The following is a 21,836-nucleotide window of genomic DNA, read 5'->3' on the forward strand; positions in this document are numbered from 1 at the left end:
GATAGGTTAGTTAGTTAGCCAGAGAACTTAGCTGTTGGAGCTGAATTAGCTGAAGTGTTAAAATAGCTAGGTTAGCTAGTTTTCTGTATTTTGCTGAGGTTTGACTGAAATGGTTAAGGTTTCTCAACCACATTTCTTTTACGTATTGCTTTCTTTGCTAGCTCGGTTAGCTATTAACTTGTTTTGACTGGCCAATGTTTAGCTAGCTATCTGGTTAGCTTGAATGGTTGTGTTTTGGAAACATATAATTTTACATGTAGTTAATTAAATCTATAGCGCTCGCAATTACTTGAGAAATTTCATTCATTTTTCTGAGTCGGGTTGTTCGTGTTTGTCCGTTTCATAAACTGTGTGCTCTGTTCTGTCTAATTCAACCGATTCATCCAACTGATTCATACGTCGCCTCACTCCCAAGTTTAGGCGCGCTGCCAAGTTGAAGTTTCACGACGCACAGAGAAAAGTAAGCTTCACTGTTGTATTTATTTAGCTAGCATGGCTGCTAGACATTGACTGTAGAAATGCGTTGGTCCAGTCATTTTTATCCAATTTTAACGACGAACAAGACGTGTCTCATGCAAAAACGCATTCTAGCCGGCGGGTTAGAAACTCGACGACCCGTCCATCTCAACTGGTGTTGCAGTTACATTTCAGAGCTAAGTTCCGTTTTAATTGGTACAGCAGTTTTATTCGGGTGCCTTCAACCAATTAGCTGGGAGGATTTTTGACTCAACTAAGAAGTTTGAGTTGTGTGAACTCTGGTGTCCTCAAGTTGAGTCAACTCAAGAAAAGCCTTGTAATCAGTTACTGTATCATTTTAAGTTGAACAGACCTCTGATTTTGTACAGTGTGTGCACACTTGTATTTCTTTTCTCCAAGGTCTTGTTCACGTTGCCTCGCAAGGAAAAGATCACCTGCCTGTTTTGAAACATGCAAAATGATTTGACTGGTCAATTTCATGAGGGTTATTAAAGAGTTTTGTTTGGTTCATTTCCTTTCGTTTTTAATGATACCACCACCAGATACCAGCATGTATAAAGAGTACACAGTTTTCTAGACTCTGTCTTGACTACTTTTCGACTACTCATAGTCTTGGACTTGACAAAGGTGGTTCTGACGACAGCCCTACTCAAAACATATAAGTCGTATGCAAATGTTTGCAAAAGGTCAAAATGTTTTGTTGAGTTGAAGTAAAAATAAATACACGTTTTCTATAAAGAACAACTTAAATATGGCATTGTTAGTGCACAATTTCTATGTATTTGTTGAGTTTAACATATTAGAAAAATGGCACATGGCAAAAAAATACTTTTGCACAGATCACATTTTATGCTTTATTCTTCTCACAATATATTAAATTCAGCAAATGAACTGTAATTGAACATTCAAATGTACAGAAGTCTGTTTTCCACAACAGATGTGGACTTCATTTTCATGTAATTTGACCAAACTTTTGCATGCAACTATATGTGTGTTAAAAACAAAACTTGCCATCTGTCCGACATGTTAAAGCAGATAATAATAATAGCAGATAAGCACAAAAAGTGTGTTATTTAACATTACATTTTCTTAAAGTGTGCATAATTAATTACATAGTAATTACACAATGAATTAAATGCACATTTCATTTACATATTTACATTTATACATTCTATATCAAAAGGTTTGAGTCTGCACTTCTAACAATGACTATTCATCAGATTCAAATCCTATATATCTCCTCCTCTAATTACTGATATGAGATAGGGATGTACATTTCGGTCAAATTTGACATAAAGCTATTAACACAGAACACAGCATTCAAAAATCTTCAACCAATAATTTTAATGAAGGTGGTCACAGTAGCCGTCAGCACGCACCGCCAATCAGCGACTTCCAGCACTGCTCAATGTCTCTGAGCGCAGCACCTCCCTATTACTGCATTAAATTAAGCCCAGATAAACATGCACATCTCAGTTCCCCCTTCACTCAACTAACATCACCAGCTTACATCATAATATATTTCCCCTGGTACCTTTTAGCTCAAAAACAGTTTGTAAAGCTAGTTAGCAGATTCCAAACATGATGAACTAACTAGATGATGTGTTACTTGAGTAGCAAGCTTGAGTTTCCTGTCTCCTTCATTGGCATTGACTGTGTTTGGAATGGCGTACTACTATACTACATACTGTGTACTGTACTAGTATATCGCAGTTGTCAGAAGAAAACCTCGTATCTCCAAAATGGTGACTTTACAGGAGAAGGAAAAAACATACTTTACTTTAAATGTAAGTCAATGGAACCAGACTTTTTTCCAAGTCATTTTCAGCCATTTCTTTTACTCCATTCATCATGAAATTTACACACAATGTAAAGGACAACAGACATTTTCAAATAATGTCAAAAACTGAAAAACGACAAAAATGGAGATATGAGGTCTTCTTTGGACAACAGTGATATACTGTATACTGTATGCTACTGTTCATCATCGTAGACAGTACAGTATCCAGTATACTGGAGCCAATAAGATTCATCTACAATCACTGCTTAACTACCACTGCTAGCTGCTTTTCAGCTCTGCAGGTGGATATATTTTGATGAAGAGCTGAGTTTTAAAATGATACCATGGCAGAGTGGAGGATCTTTAACTTTAAAAACATCGGCTTTGGGTTCGACTGTGTGGTAAACCTACGTGGTTTCCAAACACACCTGTTTTCCTCCCTTTGCAAGTCATTTCATTTTCATTACATTCGTAAATGGTATTATAAGCTACATTGTACAAAAATGGCTCATCAGTCCTAAAAAATTACTTCATGTGGTAACAAGTAAATTAACTAGTTTATTCAAACCAAATACTTTGAATGAACACATCTTAGATTCTTGTGTTGAGTTTGAATTTTTTAATTTTTTGAGTTGAATTTTTTGAGTTTTGAGTTTGAGTTAATACTAGAAAAACCAACAAACCTTTTTTGCAGTGCACTCTGACTGAATATTAAGCTGCATCACTCCACTCGTGAGCCTGAAAAGCTGATGCAGACATCAGACTTCTGTTGTCGCCGGTGATAGCAGTGATGTCTTAAGCATGTGCTACTTGGCAAAGAGACAGTCATGCCATGGATGACATGAAACAGGTCACGGGACTCATAAAGCAAACGTTATACAATGCTGGGGAACGTCTAAGATGATGTCAGATGATGAGAAGACTGTATTCTGAAGGGTGAGTTGTTAAAGATTGAACTCTTAGCAAAGATAGCTTGCAATCAACTCCCCCCACACGTACATACACTGTCATTCATTTTTGGAGTCTGCAGCTCTGTAATTAGTGTGTGTGTGAAAAAGGAAGCAACTGGAAAAACAGGGGAGAGGAAGTAAGGAGTCCATGTGTAATCGCGTTCACACACACACATTCACACAAACACACACACACACACACACTGCAAACAGTCTTGCAGGTGGAGTTTCAATCAGACCTTGATAATCTGACGTAAATACACACAATATTTACTAGGTTTTTTAACCACTCGGGGAGAGCTGGGCACAAACTAACATGGGCTAAAATGTAACATGGATATTTTATGTAGTTAAACAGGTTCAAGTAGAACATGGTTTTAGCCACTGGCTGTGATAACAAGCACAGACTTTTAACCAATCCAATTGAATTCATTCCGATTGTAGATTAAGGCCAAATCCCATTTCACCCCTTGCCCCTACCACTCAGCCCTTACCCCGTCATTCTGCGTGTTCACGCCTAGGGGTCCCGATTCTTGTTGAGATAGAGGGGTAGGGCGAAGTAGTAGGGCTACATGGCCCTCCAAACGGAGGTTTTTCAGAGACAGGGAAAAAAGAAAAACGAATGAATTGTGATTATTATGATTATTAGTATTATGGTCCTTTTCGTTATAATAAACATTAAAAAATCGCTAGTAGTATGCTGATGTCTCGGTAGCTAGCCAGTTAAATTTCCCATTCCACCTTCAATCCATAACAACGAAGAATTAGTGGTGGGCGATAATAAATAATAATTGCATCCCCCTCTTTGAAGGCATATGATGCCCTAAATGTAACTAAAGCCCAGCAGTGAGAAGCTGAACTTTACCCTCCTCTGCTGTCACTGCAGACTGGCAGGGTCGCCTACAGAGCAGCACTAGTAGCTGTTAATGAAGTGATGCTCTTTTTATTTGAGGGTCCCATTTCGTAGGAGAAGATTTCAACCACTACTGCTTGTAAATCAGTTCCAAGGGGCAAGGAGACACTCGAAAACAAGGGGTAGGGGTAAAAATAAGAAATGGGATTGGGCCTAAGACTGAGGTCTTTATACGGACACTGCTCAACAATCTGATGAAAATCTCTGTTTACATGCAGGCTACAAGAAATCAGAGTGTCACTTATTGTGGATGCTACCATGCCAACATCCAGGCCGTTTTCACCCGGTTAGCAAGAGGTCAATCTCCCACAAATATGTCCCAAATTGTATAAACAGCATATTTTTAAAGTACAAGGCTGCAATAGAGTCTGAGCTTGCTAGCACACAACAGTGGCCTCCAGCCCATTACTATTAAATTCATCAGCCAAAACTTGGAATAGTTACAAATTTTCACTTAAATACTTGAAAAAGTTGATAAACTATATTTAGGATGGTCTGACGTGTGCTGAGTTCCTTTACCACAGGTAAGTGCCATTTGCCATCGATGCCACATCATAGATAGAGTGACTAAAATAACCTAGGAGAGGTGTAAGTGAAGTCATCGGCCCAAATGAGCAGTTAGAACTATCTATAGAACCTCTTTATGTCACTACTAGCTCGAGAAAATTCTAGCTTTATGCTCTCATGTTGTGTTTTTCAGAGGCGTGTGTTAGCCCTCGCCATCCCAGACTGCTGCACTCTCAAAAAGATGGTTCTTCTAGGGTCCTTTAGTAATTGAAATGGTTCTGTTTAGAAACAGAAGTTTTGTATAGAACCATTTCATGCTTAAATGGTTCTTTGCATGGGGAAATTGTTCTTCAGATTGATGGAGAATGAGTTGTGTATGGTTCTGTAAAGAACATGTTTCTACGTAGCACTAAAAAGGGTTCTGCTATTGCTAAAAGCTTGACATCATAACAACAGAAGAACCCTTCTTGGTACCTCAAAGAACCATTTTCAAAAAGCTTCTGTATAGAACCATATAAAACATATTTTCCATCGATCTGAAGAACGCTTGCATGATGCTAAGAATTCTTTAATCATGCAAATGGTTCTTTAAATATTTATGGTTCTATCTAGAACCATTTTCTTTACTAAAGACTCCTTGAAGAACCATCTTTTTAAGTGTGTATATAGCACCAAAACAGGTTCAGCTTTTGCTAAAGCTTGACATCATAACAACAGAAGAACTGTTTTTGGTGCTATACACACTTAAAGAAATGGTTCTTCAAGAGTTCTTTAGTAAAGGGAATGGTCCAGTTTAGAACTGTTTGCATGATTAAAGACTTCTTTGCATCATTAAAGGGTTCCAAGAAGGGTTCTTCTATTGTTATGATGCACCATTCTCAAAAAGCTTCTACACTGAACCATATAAAACACACTCTCTATCAATCGGAAGAACCATTTCATGATGCAAAGAACTCTTTAATCATGCAAATGGTTTTTTGAGTGTTCATAGTTCTTTCTAGAACCATTTTCTTTACTAAAGACTCCTTGAAGAACCATCTTTTTTAAGTGTGTGTGTATATAGCACCAAAAAGGGTTCGGCTATTGCTAAAGCTTGACATCATAACAACAGAAGAACCGTTATTGGTACCTCAAAGAACCATTTTCAAAAAGCCTCTATATAGAACCATACACAACACATTCTCTATTGGCAACTTTAGCTTAATATGAATATGTTAATTCTATTAATATGTAGAACCATTTCATGATGCAAAGAACCATTTAAGAATGCAAATGGTTCTTTGGGTGTTCATGGTTCTATCTAGAACCATTTTCTTTACTAAAGGCTCCTTGAAGAGCCATCTTTTTAAGTGTGTATATAGCACCAAAAAGGGTTCTGCTATTGCTAAAAGCTTGACATCATAACAACAGAAGAACCCTTATTGGTACCTTAAAAAACATTTTCAGAACGCTTCTGTACAGAACCATACACAACACATTCTCTATCAATCTGAAGAACCATTTCATGATGCAAAGAACCATTTAAGAATGCAAATGGTTCTTTGGGTGTTCATGGTTCTATCTAGAACCATTTTCTTTACTAAAGACTCTTTGAAGAACCACCATTTTAAGTGTGTATATAGCACCAAAACGGGTTCAGCTATTGCTAAAAGCTTGACATCATAACAACAGAAGAACCCTTATTGGTGCCTCAAAGAACCATTTTCAAAAAGCTTCTGTATAGAACCATATAAAACATATTCTGCATCAATCTAAAGAACTTTCATAATACAAAGAACCCTTTAATCATGGAAATGGTTCTTTGAGTGTTCATGGTTCTATACAGAACCATTTTCTTCACTAAAGGATCCCCTAAAAACCCATCTTTTTTAAGTGGGTTCTGCTATTGCTAAAGCTTGACATCATAACAACAGAAGAACCCTTATTGGTACCTCAAAGAACCATTTTCAGAAAGCCTCTATATAGAACCATACACAACACATTCTCTATTGGCAACTTTAGCTTAATATGAATATGTTAATTCTATTAATATGTAGAACAATTTCATGATGCAAAGAACCATTTAAGAATGCAAATGGTTCTTTGGGTGTTCATGGTTCTATCTAGAACCATTTTCTTTACTAAAGGCTCCTTGAAGAGCCATCTTTTTAAGTGTGTATATAGCACCAAAAAGGGTTCTGCTATTGCTAAAAGCTTGACATCATAACAATAGAAGAACCCTTATTGGTACCTCAAAGAACCATTTTCAAAAAGCCTCTATACAGAACCATACACAACACATTCTCTATTGGCAACTTTAGCTTAATATGAATATGTTAATTTTATTAATATGTAGAACCAGTTAATGATACAAAGAACCATTTAATAAATTGAACCGTTCCCTTCACTAAAGAACCCTTAAAGAACCATCTTTAGGATTGAGGCTATAGTGTGAGGAGAAAACTGTCCACCTCTGACGCTGGAAGAGCTTAGGAAAAAAATGTAAACAGAGGTTCAGCTGAGGATTTCTGCACTCCAGAAGCTGAAGTTGCCAATCAGATACTCTGAGAGTGATGATACGCCATCCTCACATACACACTGCAGCTCGCTGGCTTGATTAGCTCATTTGATTCCACTGCTCGTTCTCTCTGCAGGCCACTCATACGAGACTCAGCAAAGTTTCTCAAACAAGTTCTCGAAATAAGCTGGACAGAAATATGTAAGTTCATGTCTTAGCGAAAATAGAAACATCTGAAATATCTTGGGAATTAACCTTCGCTCAGTTCACTGTGTAAGTTCACTGTCAAACCAGTAGTTTATGGTCAAACGCCGCAAAATGTCCATCGGCTGAGCTGGAGGGGGGATTTGTTGAGGATGGCCACATGTAGCCACACAGCAAACCACTCCCACCGTGCTGTTTAAAGAGCGGAGGAGAGAAAATGAGGGGAAACTAGGAGAAAAAAAGAGTAATAGGAAATGTTTGGCTGTCTATCAGAAACTCCAGAAACGTTTTTGATCTGCCAGAGTGAGTGTGGGTGGCTAGTGGACTGAGTTGTGAGCAACTCTCCTCCCTCAAGCGTTTTCATTTTTTGGGAGGAACTTTCCAACGAGCTTTTTTGTGTTTTTTTTTTTTTTGGTTTTTCACCTTTCAAACGCCTTGTGAAAAATAGAGAAGAAAATAAGTGGAATATACTGACGAACAACACGTGTGGTGGTTGGGGGGGGAAGGGGGGGGGGCAGAACAAAGGACCAAGTTATGTAGAAGATGGCGAGGAGAAGAGAGATGATGAGTAACGCAGCTCTATGGCGTGCAAGCTAAAGCAGGACGCAGGCTTTTCTCAACCCGTCCTCGCTGCTTTTCTTCTTTTTTTAACTTCACCAGTACTGTTTTTAACTTTCACATACCTTTCCTCGCTCTCCTGCTTGTGCCATGTCTCTCTCTGTCTCCCTCTCCGACTCTCTGTTTCTCTGTCCCTCACCCCCCACCCCTCCTTGTTTTTGGCTCTCCTCCACTCCCCACACTCTTGCGGTCTCTCTGTCTGTTTCTCTCCCAGAGAAAACCACTTAATGCAAACAAAAAAGATTTTTGTCCTCAGCTTGCAGCGCGCTGTCACAACACTACGGAAACAGCCATTTAACAGAGCGGAGATAAATCAGTGACTAAGTGGTACTGCCCTTACATCCCAGAGACAGCAGAAAGAAGAAAAAAAAAAAACAACACGGCTCATCAAGGGCATAAAGTTGTTTTTTGTAATTACACAGATGGCAAATAAATGGCAGGATGAGAATGGAATTTGACCACTCTCACGGAGCTGCAATAGATGTTGCACAACGCCCGCATGGCACCAGTGGGTTGGGAGACTGCGGGCCCTGGGAAAATGATGTGCTCCGAGCGAAGTGAATAAGTGGCCAAGTAGAGGAGATGTGGACGAGAGCTGACGAGACAAGGGCAGTGCCTAGCTTTCTAGCGCTGCATGTGTTTGTGGGGGCTTGTTTTTGTATACTTTCAGGATCACCATGTCCCCACTTTGTAGGAAAAACAGGTACACCACAATGGACTTTGTTAAGTGTTTTCTCACCTTTTACCCAAACATGCACAAAAACATTTCTTCCATTGCCGGGGTTGAGATCGGGGTTAGATTTCCGATTATAGGTACTTACAAACATATAATAAATATGGGACATATGTAAGACACGCCCTGACATTGATATAAAAACCAGTATGTGTGTGCCTGTGTGTGAGTGAGTGTGTGTGTGGGTGATTCTTGATTCTTGGGGCCAAGTCCTGGTCGCCTCTGCAGAGCGAGGCGCAATGATATGTTGGGAAAAAGAAAAATGGAAATCTGAGAAGGGGAATTGTGTGAAAGGGAAAAAATAGCCTCAAAACGGAGCAACAACAAAAACACCCAAAACAACCCCCCAAAAAAAGAAGCAAGCGTTTATGAGGGCTGGTTCCGTCTGCTGGCTCACTCGCCGATCTTTAGCGAGGCGTCACTGCGGGTCAACAGCCCGTCTCGCAGACGCTGCACTGGCAATTATAGCACTGTCATGGAAACAATGTTAAACCAAGGAGAAAACGACCCCTTGTGACTTTTAAGGCTTCAGGGTTAATATGAATTTATATACGAATGCCATTCGAGCTGGGTTGCGTTGACTCGTCTGAGCGGACCGGTTAAGGAATAGATCTCACGGCCACCCATATAGCTGACGCATAGAAAGACCAGCAGGCCGCTGTAGAAAGCCACGGCTTGCACTTGGAAGTTTAGGCTCGGTGAGAGGGATGGCGGGCGTCCATTTGGTCGGTCGCTGTCTTGTCCGGGAGTTGAACCCACAACCTATGGGTCACAAAAAACCCAAGGCCACTAAAACCACGGGGCCTGCACACAGTCATGCTCATAAATTACCCTGACAGCTCAGGAAAGGGAGAGTCAGAGGAGAACACTTTTCAGCTCGACGCTGAAGGGAATCTGGATGGAGACTTTCGATGTTAGCAACTAGCAATCAGCTAGCTTTCCCACACATGTCTGGGAGCTAATAGTGGTTAAATGTAGCGACCGACACAAACAGCTCGAGTTACCGGCGTCCCCACTAGCTTATTATTAAGACCATATTCAGGCAATAAAGCGCTGAACCGTGATTGCCAGCCCACAGTGGATGCTCCTGTGGAGCTTCTTATTTTGTTCCATGTTTGATGCTAATAAAAGCAACTAGCAGTCAGGCTATGAGGTCATTGCCAACACTGAGCCCTTCCTTTGTCCTCTGACCTCTACCCTGTGTGGATGGGTGCTTCTGAAGGCCCGGCCTAGCGGGGTCCACCATAGTCGAGAGGAGTTTCCTCTGCACACATACGCTCACCCACGCGCACACACACATTCCCTCGCCCTACCGCTAACACAGGAAGGGGAGGTAGAGCTACTTCCTGTCGGAGAGGGGAAGAGTGAGGGTACGGATGGTGGCCCGCACATCCTGATAAGGAGAAGTGTGGAGGAAAGAAAGAGAGAGAGCGAGAGAGAGAGAGAGAGAGGGAGAAAACACAAATGACATCATGCCATAGGTTCGCTGGACGGGGTTTTTGGGGAGAGTCCACAGTCCAGCTTGATGGAAAAGCTGAAGCTAATGGGTGAGGACATGCGCACACACACACACACACACACACACACACACACACTCTCTCAGCTGCAATAACAAAACACTCAAACAGGGCAGGATCCGTGACCCTACGCACCTAATGTCGGAGGAACACACTCCCCACATGCTTTCTGTTTTACTGTTACCTCCAACCATAAATCCTGCCAAATACTGCTCACTGCACAGTTCAGCACTTCCGTTAACCCGACTGCAACGCCACCTTTAGGTGAAACCTGCAGGCCGATTCTGGACACATTCTGCATTTGAACAGCGCAAACCCAGGAGCCAAAAGTACCATACAACATTCTTTACGCAATGCCTTAGGAGAACCACTATTGGTTCTCTCAAGAATCTTTCAACGGATGGTTCTTTATTCACATATGAGCGTGAAGATTACACACATTACCTGGGGGCCACTAGCCAAGTGGACTTCTCCAAGCAGGAAAGTGTGTTTTTTTAAATTATTTAAAGTTTAAACATCTTACCTGCCGCTGTAAACTAAAATGTAAAACTAAAAAGTGTCCAAGATTGCCCTGTGATGGACTGACAACCTGTCCGGAGTGTTTCCGACCAGTAAATGTTGGGATAGGCTCTGGTACCGCCACCCCCCCATCTTAGTGGCTTAGATGATGAGTGAGTAACCAAGTGTTCAATATTTGAGACACTTTGAATTTTGAGTTCATTTTAAAAACGTAGTATGTACACTCATTTACATGCATCTTAGTCAATGTTTATTTGCAATTCTGCTGTCAGCACTGTAGAAGAATAACATAAATATTATAATATAAATTATTATTACTTGTAGTAGTATTAGTATAAATATAAACTGCGTCCCAATTCAGGGGCTGCATCCTTCGGAGGCTGCATTTGAAGGCCGATTGCGTCACAGCGGCGCGACTACGCTCCCATTTCGAAGGCTCCTTCATATGCGGCCAAGAAATGTGTCCTTCTTTTCCATGGCAATGAAGGATCCAAGAGGTGGATCCATCACCAGCCAACACATCCCATGGTTCACTGCATGCCGGCAAGGATTCGAGAACATGGCGGCGTCAGCAGAGGAGCAAATGGCGGCTGAGGAGACACTTTAAATATAAGTATTGTAAGTATAAACTAAAATCAAAGTTTCTGGCTCCATCCTTAAAGAACTTGATACGAACATCACACCGGAAAGGGCGGGAACAGCGGTGCTGTGACGCAAACAGGAAGTCCGTTGTAGAGCAGACCGTCTCATTTCAGTTCAGCCTTTGAGGGTCTACACAGCCTTCGAAGGATGCAGCCCCTGAACTGGAACACAGGAAAACAAATAAACTTACATTTAACAGTAGATGAAGTAGTGACAGTAAATCAGGTTTATACCTGATGCATTGCAAAAGCTGCAAAGGCCCAGGTGGCTAAAATGACGTCACAATCCCAGACACGCCCCTGCGCGAAAGCTACGCATGTCTATCGACTGCCTCGTTGTGCAGATGAAAAATTTTCTAACTACGCAGTGCTGCTGATGTGGACGGCAAACAGGACCATGGACACTTTAGAAGAGGACCACCTAGCGGATAGGAAAACATCACTGTGCCTCTGATACGAGCTACACGTGATAAAACACGTCTTTGTCGTGTCGTGAAAGACCCTTTTGCCATCATTCGCACAACACTGGGTGTGGAAAGTATAATCCAGCCTTTATTGTAATAACACTGGTATTCACGTGAAGTGAAGCTGTTCTGAAAGAAGAGTTTGCAAAACAAGCATTTAATTCTGGCAATATCTACCGCATGTTATGTGTGAATCCATTAAAGCACATTTAACTAAATCAGTCTAAATTAAAATAATAGCTTTGTTGAAATAAATCTACCATTCACATGTAAATACAGGCTGATTCAACAAGATTCATCTGATTTCAAAGCACCATATTTTTACAACCTCGAGGCACCTAGGAACCAATCACAATCCAATTGAATTTGACTATGGCGATGATGTTGTCTGTACAGCTGGAGGAGGTTCATACTGAGCACTTAAAAATTACATAATAAACTTTATGCTCATTTACAGTTTACTGCATTGTTCTGTAATGATTTACAAATGAAATGAATCATTTTGAAGTGATGAATCTTTTTAACCTTTTTGGATGAATCTTTTTAAATCACAGCATTTTCTGTGTGTATTTAGCTGCAGAAAAACAAATAAATTGTAAATTGTAAATAAGCTGTCTCACTGGCTGGTAGTTTGAGAGCCTTGCTTCACATTTTGTGGTTCTTTAAACCTTTAAAATGTTCTTCACACTCAAGCATGGCTCCTTGGTTCTTTATGGAACCAAAAGTGGTGGCTCAAAAAACCTTTTGTGACACTTTTTTTTTAACACATCTGAAACTGCGAGCAACAATTGGATAATTTGTCTGCTTGTTTCAAGAGGCTACCAGTAAGAAACAATCAATCAAATTACACTCTTTGGTTAACGCCAGCCACAGAGCTCTGATGGTAACTTCTGAGGGTTGACCTAATCTTACCTCCATCTTAAGATAAAACCTGCAGACAAATTCAGCCATAATTTCACACTGGCTCAAAGATCAGCACTAACCCGCTCCATCTGCAGTGGTAAGTGTTGATTGTACTCATAACATAATAATGTGACATAAAAGATTTAAAGCTTTTATTTTCTCAATAAGAATTTTAAAGTGCCATTAAAGGGCTTTGAAGGCCTAAGCCAACATTCTTATGTGTAAAACTCCAGCGTAGAAAACAAGGGCTTTTTCAACCGACCCAGGAAGAGAACACAGACATTTAGAAATCCGTCAGCTGAAATCGATCTATGTTTGAAACCAGGCATAACCGAAGTTTCAAGCGGTGAGATTTGGGCGCAGAGCGTCATAGGCAAGCGCGGAGTCAAACTCTTTATTGTCGGTTTTATTTGAATAAATCACCATGGGGGATGTCGCGAAAGCCTTGCTTATGCATTCATGAAGCCACAGCTGGGCAATAAACTTTAAACTGTGAGAGAGATGGCAGAGGCTGCAGAAATACCACTCAGCCACAAGCATCGATTCCCTCGCTGTTTTGCTCTCTGTCAAGCACACAAACACACACACACACACACACACACACACACACACACAGAGGCTGAAAAAGCTGCATTTCATGCTCTGTTCCATACTCTCATGGCAAATTCATGACCATCTGCAATGCACAGTCACAAATTTCCAGCTCACAGGAGTAAATTGTTTGCGACTTCCCCCAAACATGCTTTGATTCTTTTGCTAACATTGAGACGGGTCTGAAAAATCAATTGGACTGGATGGTGTTATTTTCACGATTTGAAGAGCTGACCGGGGGGTGAGTTGTTTGGACAGAAAAAAGCACCTCTTCCCTTTAACATCCTTCCCTTTACAGACACACACATTTGTTTTTATGCCTTGTCAGGTCATGGAGTCATACACATGTCCCATATACTGTATATTTGTATATTCTCAGTGTTCTCAGTCAACTGTAGTTGATTTTTATTTTTCTACACCATTTGAACATGGCAGCTACCTATTTATCTATCTATCTATCTATCTATCTATCTATCTACATATAATAATAATAACATGCCCTATATGTACACACACACACACATAAATATATATATATATATATATATATATATATATATATATATATATATATACACTACATGCATTATACTCATTACCCATATGTACTAACAATATGTTCTACATGTATTATATACATTATATGTAACTACCTACATATAATATATATATATATATATATATATATATATATATATATATATATATATGTGTGTGTGTGTGTGTGTATATATGACCTATATGTATACTCATTACCCATATGTAATAATAATATGTTCTACATGTATTATATATATGTATATATTATATACATTATATGTAACTACCTACATATGTGTATATATGTATAAATATATGTGTATCACACATATATTTATCTACCTCTATGTAATATTAGTATGATCCATATGTATTATATATATAATTGCTGTCAGGGCAAAATGTTGCATCTCTTTTTTGTCTTTTTTTTTTTTATATAATGCGAAAATGCCTGATGGCGCTGCTGTGTACACTGTGTCACAATTTAATGATAAATGGACCAATAGAAATGCTCCGAAATCACTTCGAATTAAATCGTCACACTAACATGCAATGAAAGTCAAGACTGTTTTTTCTCCTGTAAATTTACCACTTTTTGAGGTTTGTTTCCAGTGACGACTGTGTATTTTATATCTATGTAACTACCTCAACCACTAATCTCAAGGCATGAAATGTGAAGGTTTGGTCCTGATATTGTAGGTTACCTCTGTTTTTCTCTGTTTTCTCTACAAGGTCAGGACATTTCTGTCCCGAAATTGTACAAAAACAAACATACACACACTCTCACATATTCCAGCTATCCCAATGTCCCCAGTTTCCACAGGATCTTCCTCTGTTTTGACATGCGTGCTAATTTTATGGCTAATTAATTGGGTGGATGAGTTTTTACCGCTCGTCAGCCGACCTCTACCTACCTGAGGTCACGCAGCGGCCCAGCCACAGAATTCCTGGTATGTCATTCACTTAGTAACAAAAACACAGTCAGCATGCATAGCAGCACACTTCACATAGCGTGCCCAAACACACACACACACACACACACACACACACACACACATGCATACACATATTCACACATACACAGTCTTGCCAATATGTAAATGCAAAAATAAGAATATTTTCTCTCCTGGATCACGTCAAAGAGCCGCTCTGCATATTATTATTATTATTTTTTTCGTACGTTTTCATACGAATCCATGAGGGGTCATTACTTGAATCTCATACTTGATTTTCTTTGTATAAAGACATAAGAGGATATGGAGACAGTTTGGGTTTTTTGCTCTTTCTCGGTCAAAAATGTTTTCTTTTTGTCGGTGGTTTGAAGGGGGGGACATGCTCGAGCCAAACTCAATTTGTGGCTGATCAAAAATCTAGAAGGAGGGAATCAGAGAGAGAGAGAAAGAAAGAGAGAAAGAGAGAGAGAGAGAGAGAGAGAGAGAGAGAGAGAGAAAGAGAGACACAGAGAGAGGAAGAGAGAAAGAGAGAGAGAGAGAAAGAGAGAGAGAGACAGAAAAAGTAAAAGTTCCAATATAAACACTCTGTCCATTTTATTCCTCTCTCAAACGACAATGATCACCACAAAGCCTTTCCAGTTCTGATGAGTTTTATACAAGCTATTCAAATGCACCACACTTCATATGTGAAAATGTGCTAAACGCATAAACAATAATCCTCGCAGGACACTCACGTTTGGATGCTTTATTTTTTTGGGGGGGGAATATATTCAGTGATGTGCAGTACAGATGTTTCTCCCTTTAGGAAAGACACGTATAAAGCACAGAGAGAGATAGTCGCGCTCTCTCTGCAGTGTGGGAAAGCTTTACGGAGAAAATCCCACTTACAACTGTGTGTTTCCAATTGAACTGTTTTGATTTAATAGTTCAGAGACATTTTTTATTGGAAAGTCTTTTATTTGAAGATAATTACTACCAAAAGCCGGAGAGTTATTACCAACTCAACATGTTTCTCAAGTGCTGACTCGGAGGATTACAAAATACATCGACAGAGGATTACAAAATACACACATACATACATACATATATATATATATATAGCAACTGACTTTTTCCTCAGACCTTCTCAGTCAGATACAGCAAAGAAATACAATAAATTACAGCCTTCAAGAGATCCAAATTCTATAGATTACTCTGTGGTCTCTTTCATGAACATCACTTTTTATTTGCTTTTTGCTTGAGAGACGTCAAGTGCAGAGTTAAGGAGTTTCGAGTGGTTTCACATACAGTTCAAAATGTTTTGACGCAGTGCAAACGTTATCTTTTAAGACTCATATAAAAGAAAGAAATGTAAATACGACAAAAAAATACGAAGAAAAAAAAAAAAACACCTCTGAGAAAATGCAAGAAATATTCACATTCTTTTCCTCCCTGCCTCTGGACCCTTATTTGAGAAGAAACGCTGGAATTACTGGAATATAAGAACACAGTTATTGGATGGAGTCAGCTAAATTGTTGACTGGAACTGACCACGGCCTTGAAGAATATAGGTTATCAAGCCCATAAAATGAGTAGGTGTAACATGAGATACATCCTTCTCTTTAGTGTACATGCATGGGCTTCTGAAAACAACTTTAGAGGGCCTAAACAAGTTGTTGAAAAAGACAATTTTCAGAAAGTTTCAAATAGTATTTGGCAAATTGCATGAGATGACTCACTGGATTCTGAGATCGGGATCAAACTGAATCAGGCCAGCCCAACTGAGACTGTGCTAGTGCTAAAAAACATGCTTGTCATCGCTGTTGTAAGAAAACTTTGTATTTATGAAATTATACTTCTATTTTAAGTCTATAGAAGAACAGAAAACATTCTTAATATCAATTATTGTTACTTGAAAAACTTGAAAAGTGTGCTTGTAAAAGTCCTGTTGGACCACAGCATTGGTCGAATGCTGTAGCTACCGTTTTCAAACTGTATGTTCTTACAACAACGACAATATACACCTGACTTTAAGAGAAGCACTTTGCTGTTGTCGGAAGAAAACCTCGTATCTCCAAAATGGTAACTTTACAGGAGAAGGAAAAAACCTACTTTGCTTTTAATGTAAGTCAATGGAACCAGACTTTTCTCCAAGTCATTTCTTTTGGTCCATTCTTCATGAAATTTACACACAATGTAAAGAACAACAGGCTTTTTCAAATTACGCCAAAAACTGAAAAACAAAAATGGAGATACAAGGTTTTTTATTCGACAGCAGCGATTTGTTACTGTCATATCAAAACCTTCCATCAAGCCCTTGTTTGTGTGTGCGTGATCACTAGAAATGGTCCAAAATTACTCTGGATATTTTCTCGTTTTCTTACGAAAGTTTCTCCTCTAAAGTTGCCATTTCAGAGATACAAGGTTTTGTTAAGATAGCAACAATTTGCTAGCGTTGAACACATTTTTATCCAGTAATGCAGGCGCTGTAGTAGACGGCACTGCTGGCGTCGGACAGGGCCGATATGAGTGTATTGCTCTCCTCACATGCATTCCTGCTCACTCTAGTCCTGCTGGTGGTCAGATACTGCTCGAACTCATGGCGGTCCACCTCATTCCAGAAGTCCGCTGAGTGCCCGAGCTGGTCGCTAGCGTCCAGGGAAGGTGGAGGGACCTGGGGAACGGATGGTGCAGGAGCTGGGTTGGAAGATTCTGGAGGAGGAGACAGTTGCCCCAGTTGGGAGGTGAAGGCTGGTGGTTGCTGACTGGTTCCATACATCTGAGCATAGTAGCCAGTTTGAATGGGGGCACTAGGAGGTTGCTGGGCTTTGGTTGGGTCTGGTAGACCCATACTTGTCTGGGGAGGGTACAGACTTGGAGGGTTCGTAGGCTCGGGGCCCATGCACTTTTCCTGGATGGGCCGGCAGGCCAGAGGGGACTTGTGGTTGAGGTGTGGGTGGGCATGCTGGAGGGTATGAGGGTTGGAGGGGTGGTGGTGGTGGCTGGAGTGACTGTGGTGGCCTCCATGGTGGTTGTGGTTGTGGTTTTGGTGCTGATGTTGGTGGTAGTTGACCCATGGTCCCAGGCCAACATCTTCTTGCATATGAGGGGGGAAGAAGACGGAGTCGCCTCCACCCTCTTCCAGCACGTCCAGTGGAGACATCTCTGGAGTGGGCAGGCCGTAGATCTCCAGCTCTGAGGCTCCAGAGGGTTGGAGGTCCCGGAAGTGTCCCAAAGAAGGCAGCAGGTGATGTGCGTGAGGATGCTGAGGGTAGGCCTCTCCGCTTCCAGCTCCTCCGGCCACGCCTTGCGCCAGGCCGTGCAGGAGCAGGCCTGGCTCCACCCGCTTCATCTTCTTGGGCTGCTTCTTGCGGCGGGGGCGGTATTTGTAGTTAGGGTGATCCTGCAGGTGCTGCAGCCGGAGCCTCTCCGCTTCCTCTACAAATGGACGCTTGTCCAGTGTGCTCAGGGACTTCCAGGACTGACCTATAAATACACACAACGTTAGCATGTTTGAGTTCATCCTTTACCTGACATTTGAGCTGTGTTACTAACACGGACACATTTACTGCTTACTGTAATACCACTGGAACAATTTATGACACTTCAATTATTATAACTAAAAATATCCTTGGATAAAAGCTCTTAAATAACAAGGGTGCATATTTGGGCCCAGATTTCAATTCCACAATCTCATAACTACAGTCATGTGCGAAGGTTTGGGCATCCCTGGTCAAACTGCATGTTTTGTTGATTTTCTAAGCATAAAAATGCACATTCTCTACAGGAAACACACTTTTGCACATGTTAAATGCACAATTACATATTTGAAAATAATTAAAATGTAAAGTGTGGAAGCTGCAAAAGTTATGGCACATATAATATTTTATGTTTATTTTTTCCAAATAACTTAAACTCAGCAAATAAATAGAAATTGTGCACTAAAATATTCAGAAAAATACCACATTTAAGTTACTTTTTGCTAGAAAATCAACAAAACATCTTTGCATATGACTGTATAGAACATGCATAATAGCTTCATAGACTTTACTAAGTTTTAAGACTTTTAACTAAGTGATAAACCTAAACATGAAAACTGGCTAAAACAAAGTAAAATGTAGATTTTTTACACTATATTTCACTCTTTGTTTAAAATAAACTGAAGTTCAAGTATCAGAAAAAGACAATGCATTATTAAGGCCTCTGCCAACGCTGAGCATTAGTGATATTAGCACTTGCTCAGTATGGCTGATGTTTGTGCTCAGTGGTTGTAGTTGTAAAATTATTAATGGGTCAGTGGTTACAGACAATCGGCAGCTTGTGGGCTCAAGACTGTCTGCTTCGACCTGGCCTTTCACTGCCAGGAGATTTGCCATGTTTTGCAAAACAAGGACATCAGTTCGGTTCCTCGAGGGCCAGCAATATAAAAATATTGCGCAACCCGCACAGGCATTTCACATTATCACATTTGTTTGTGGCTGGTTTCTCTTTTTCCCTTAAATTCTGAGGGCTTTAGTGGAATGTTCGGACATATTTCCAAGACCTCAATCATCTGTGATTATCCACATATCTAAATGCATGAGGAAAGACTTTCATGTGGTTGTGATATGTCTCAAAATCATGAGCCTGAAGAACTTTAACCACACTAATAAACTAATAACAACATCACTCAGATAATAAAATGAAATTGCTTATAATGATAACACATAAAACTCTCTATGAGTTGTGAGAAATAATTAGTTTATTAGTTGAATGATCAGATGAGCATAACTGATTCAAGCTCAAAACAATAATTCCTTTTGTGGAAGTAGGCAAGCATGGAAGAACGTGTTACAGGAATTAGACACGAATATGTATTCAATACTGTATTTACTGAACTTTTGATAATGATTGATTACTGTTTAGAAAGTTTCTCATGTTAGATGTTAGAGAGCACGGATATAAGCTATTTAATTAAATATGACCGAAAGGACCAAAAGGATGCTGTTTTAAAAGAACGTAAACTGCATGATATCTTAATTAGGACATGCAACATGTAGAAGTACAAAGATAACAGACAGATAAACAGACAGACAGACAGATAGTTAGATAGAAAGACAGCAACACAAACTGTGCAAAAGCACAGTTATATATTAATTAATATATTAGCAAAGGTAATGAAATCTGCAGAATGTATAAGACATGAAAAATTTACAAAACAAATGTCAATCTAGTGCAAGAGGCATTATTAAATGGTAATAAAGCAGTAATACTGCTTAATATTTTTATGAAGCGGTAATATTAGATATTAGACACTGTGTAGTGTTAACTGTGTAATCTCTGAATGTTCTATGTAAATATACATATAAATCTATATGTTACAATGCAGTTATTACAATGTAATTATTTGAACTACGACTCACAAAAAGTGCAATATATTGATATTGAAAAGTTTACTTAACCCCTTAAACTGTATGGGCCTGCATGTGAGCCCACACTTCAATTCCTCACTTCCATAACTATATATTATGACATTGTTTCATAGATGTCTACCAAATGATTCATACTGGTTAAGTCTTAAGATTAATAACCGAATGATCAAAGTTCAAGGGGTTTAAAAAACAATGCAGTGTGATTTAAATAGGACAAAAAGTCTTACCCAGCATTTTGCTCAGTACAGCATTATGCAGGTCCGGGTTCTGCAGTGCCAGCCGCTTGCGCTCGTCTTTAGCCCACACCATGAATGCGTTCATGGGCCTGCGGATCCGCGCCTCGCCCCCACACTTCCCATCGGCGGCCGTCCCGGGACGGGTCGAGTCCGGGCTGCCCGTCCTCCTTTCCGCCGCCACTGCGGCACCTCCAGAGTGGGACCCCAGCTCCGTGGTCAGACCGTGGTCAAATCCGTGGCTCCGGTCAGGGCCCGCTGGGCTTGAGGAAGGGCCCCATGCTCCGCGCTCCACGACCTGGCTGGGCTGAGTGGTGGCCTCTTGACAGTAACTAGACTCAGATATATTCATTCCAGCAAAGACGACCCGAGTGACGGCACACGGCTTGGTTAAGTCGAGCAAATGAAAGTGCCTGTTGCTTTTTTTCTTTCTCTTTTATGTCGTACTTGCTACAGTTTCGTGTCCCACACAGAAATGACACGAGCTGCCAAAATTACAGAGCAAACAAAAAGATACACAGACAGCAAGAAAAGTGATATGTAGAGAAAAAATGGCAAGAAAACCTACAAAAATGAGAAGAATCAAAGCTGTCTGAGAAGAGTAGAATCCCACAGATGGATGCCAGCGTGCTCTCCAGCTCCTGCTGTTCAGGACTGCTGCCTGTTTCTGGTACTAAAGTTTGAAAGTTGTGGTGAGCTTTGATAGACCCATGTTGTAGATATATAAGTGGCCCGAGCCAATCAGAGCGCAGGCTGAGACGGGACGGGCGGGATGGGCAGCCAGTTGGATTTCTGCCCCCTCCTCTGCAGCCTCCACAGACAGAGAGATGTAATCTGAGAGGGCCATTGTTTTAGTCTAGTACAGAATACGCACACACACACACACACACACACACACACACGCTCTAAATCTATCTCACGCGTGCACGCACACACAAACCCACTCACACGGACCCCCTCCTGTGGTCTTGGGGGAAGGCGGGGGGTGACCACAGAGAAAGTTGTGCTCATTAGTGTTATCTTTAATGAGGAAAGCAAATGTTGACAGGCCTCTTCGTTCTCTTCACACCTTATATATTAGCATCACAATAACATAATAATTAAAGCTCAAAAGGTTTTTTATTATTACCAGCTGAAAATGCAATAATTTATATTAATGACTAAATAATAAGTCTTAAGATTAATAGCTAAATAATAAGCCTGCTGTTGGAGAGGTTAATATTAGTCTGTCCAGTTCAAGAAAACTCATGTCCCAGTGTACAGTCTGATCCTACCCAAAGACAAGCTTATATTTTCAGAAATGTACCACTTTTTCTTTACTATTATTAGTATTATTATTATTACTATTATTAAACACAATTCAAAGTCCAGCCAAAGCAGCCAACAATAAAAAATTACATTTACAT

The 21,836-nt window shown here is 40.2% G+C and overlaps 1 protein-coding gene across 1 annotated transcript; it reads right to left on the reverse strand.

The window, feature by feature from the left end:
• Positions 1–16,943: 16,943 nt before the first annotated feature.
• On the reverse strand, positions 16,944–21,483 carry sox18 (SRY-box transcription factor 18). Its single transcript, XM_036592182.1, has 2 exons — positions 20,425–21,483; positions 16,944–18,272 (listed from the first exon to the last, which is right to left on the reverse strand). Exons 1-2 carry the CDS (start codon positions 20,780–20,782, stop codon positions 17,254–17,256), a joined length of 1,377 nt encoding a protein of 458 aa, XP_036448075.1. The 5' UTR covers positions 20,783–21,483; the 3' UTR covers positions 16,944–17,253.
• Positions 21,484–21,836: the final 353 nt, after the last annotated feature.

The sequence above is a fragment of the Colossoma macropomum genome, unplaced genomic scaffold (assembly GCF_904425465.1).
Source record: "Colossoma macropomum unplaced genomic scaffold, Colossoma_macropomum, whole genome shotgun sequence".
NCBI classification, from domain to species: domain Eukaryota; kingdom Metazoa; phylum Chordata; class Actinopteri; order Characiformes; family Serrasalmidae; genus Colossoma; species Colossoma macropomum.

Excerpts from the sequence above, each read along its gene's own strand:
- sox18 (XM_036592182.1), bottom strand. The coding sequence starts at position 20,782 with ATGAATATATCTGAGTCTAGTTACTGTCAAGAGGCCACCACTCAGCCC. Across the intron at positions 18,273-20,424 it reads TGTACTGAGCAAAATGCTGG|GTCAGTCCTGGAAGTCCCTG; the intron begins GTAAGACTTTTT and ends GTGTATTTATAG.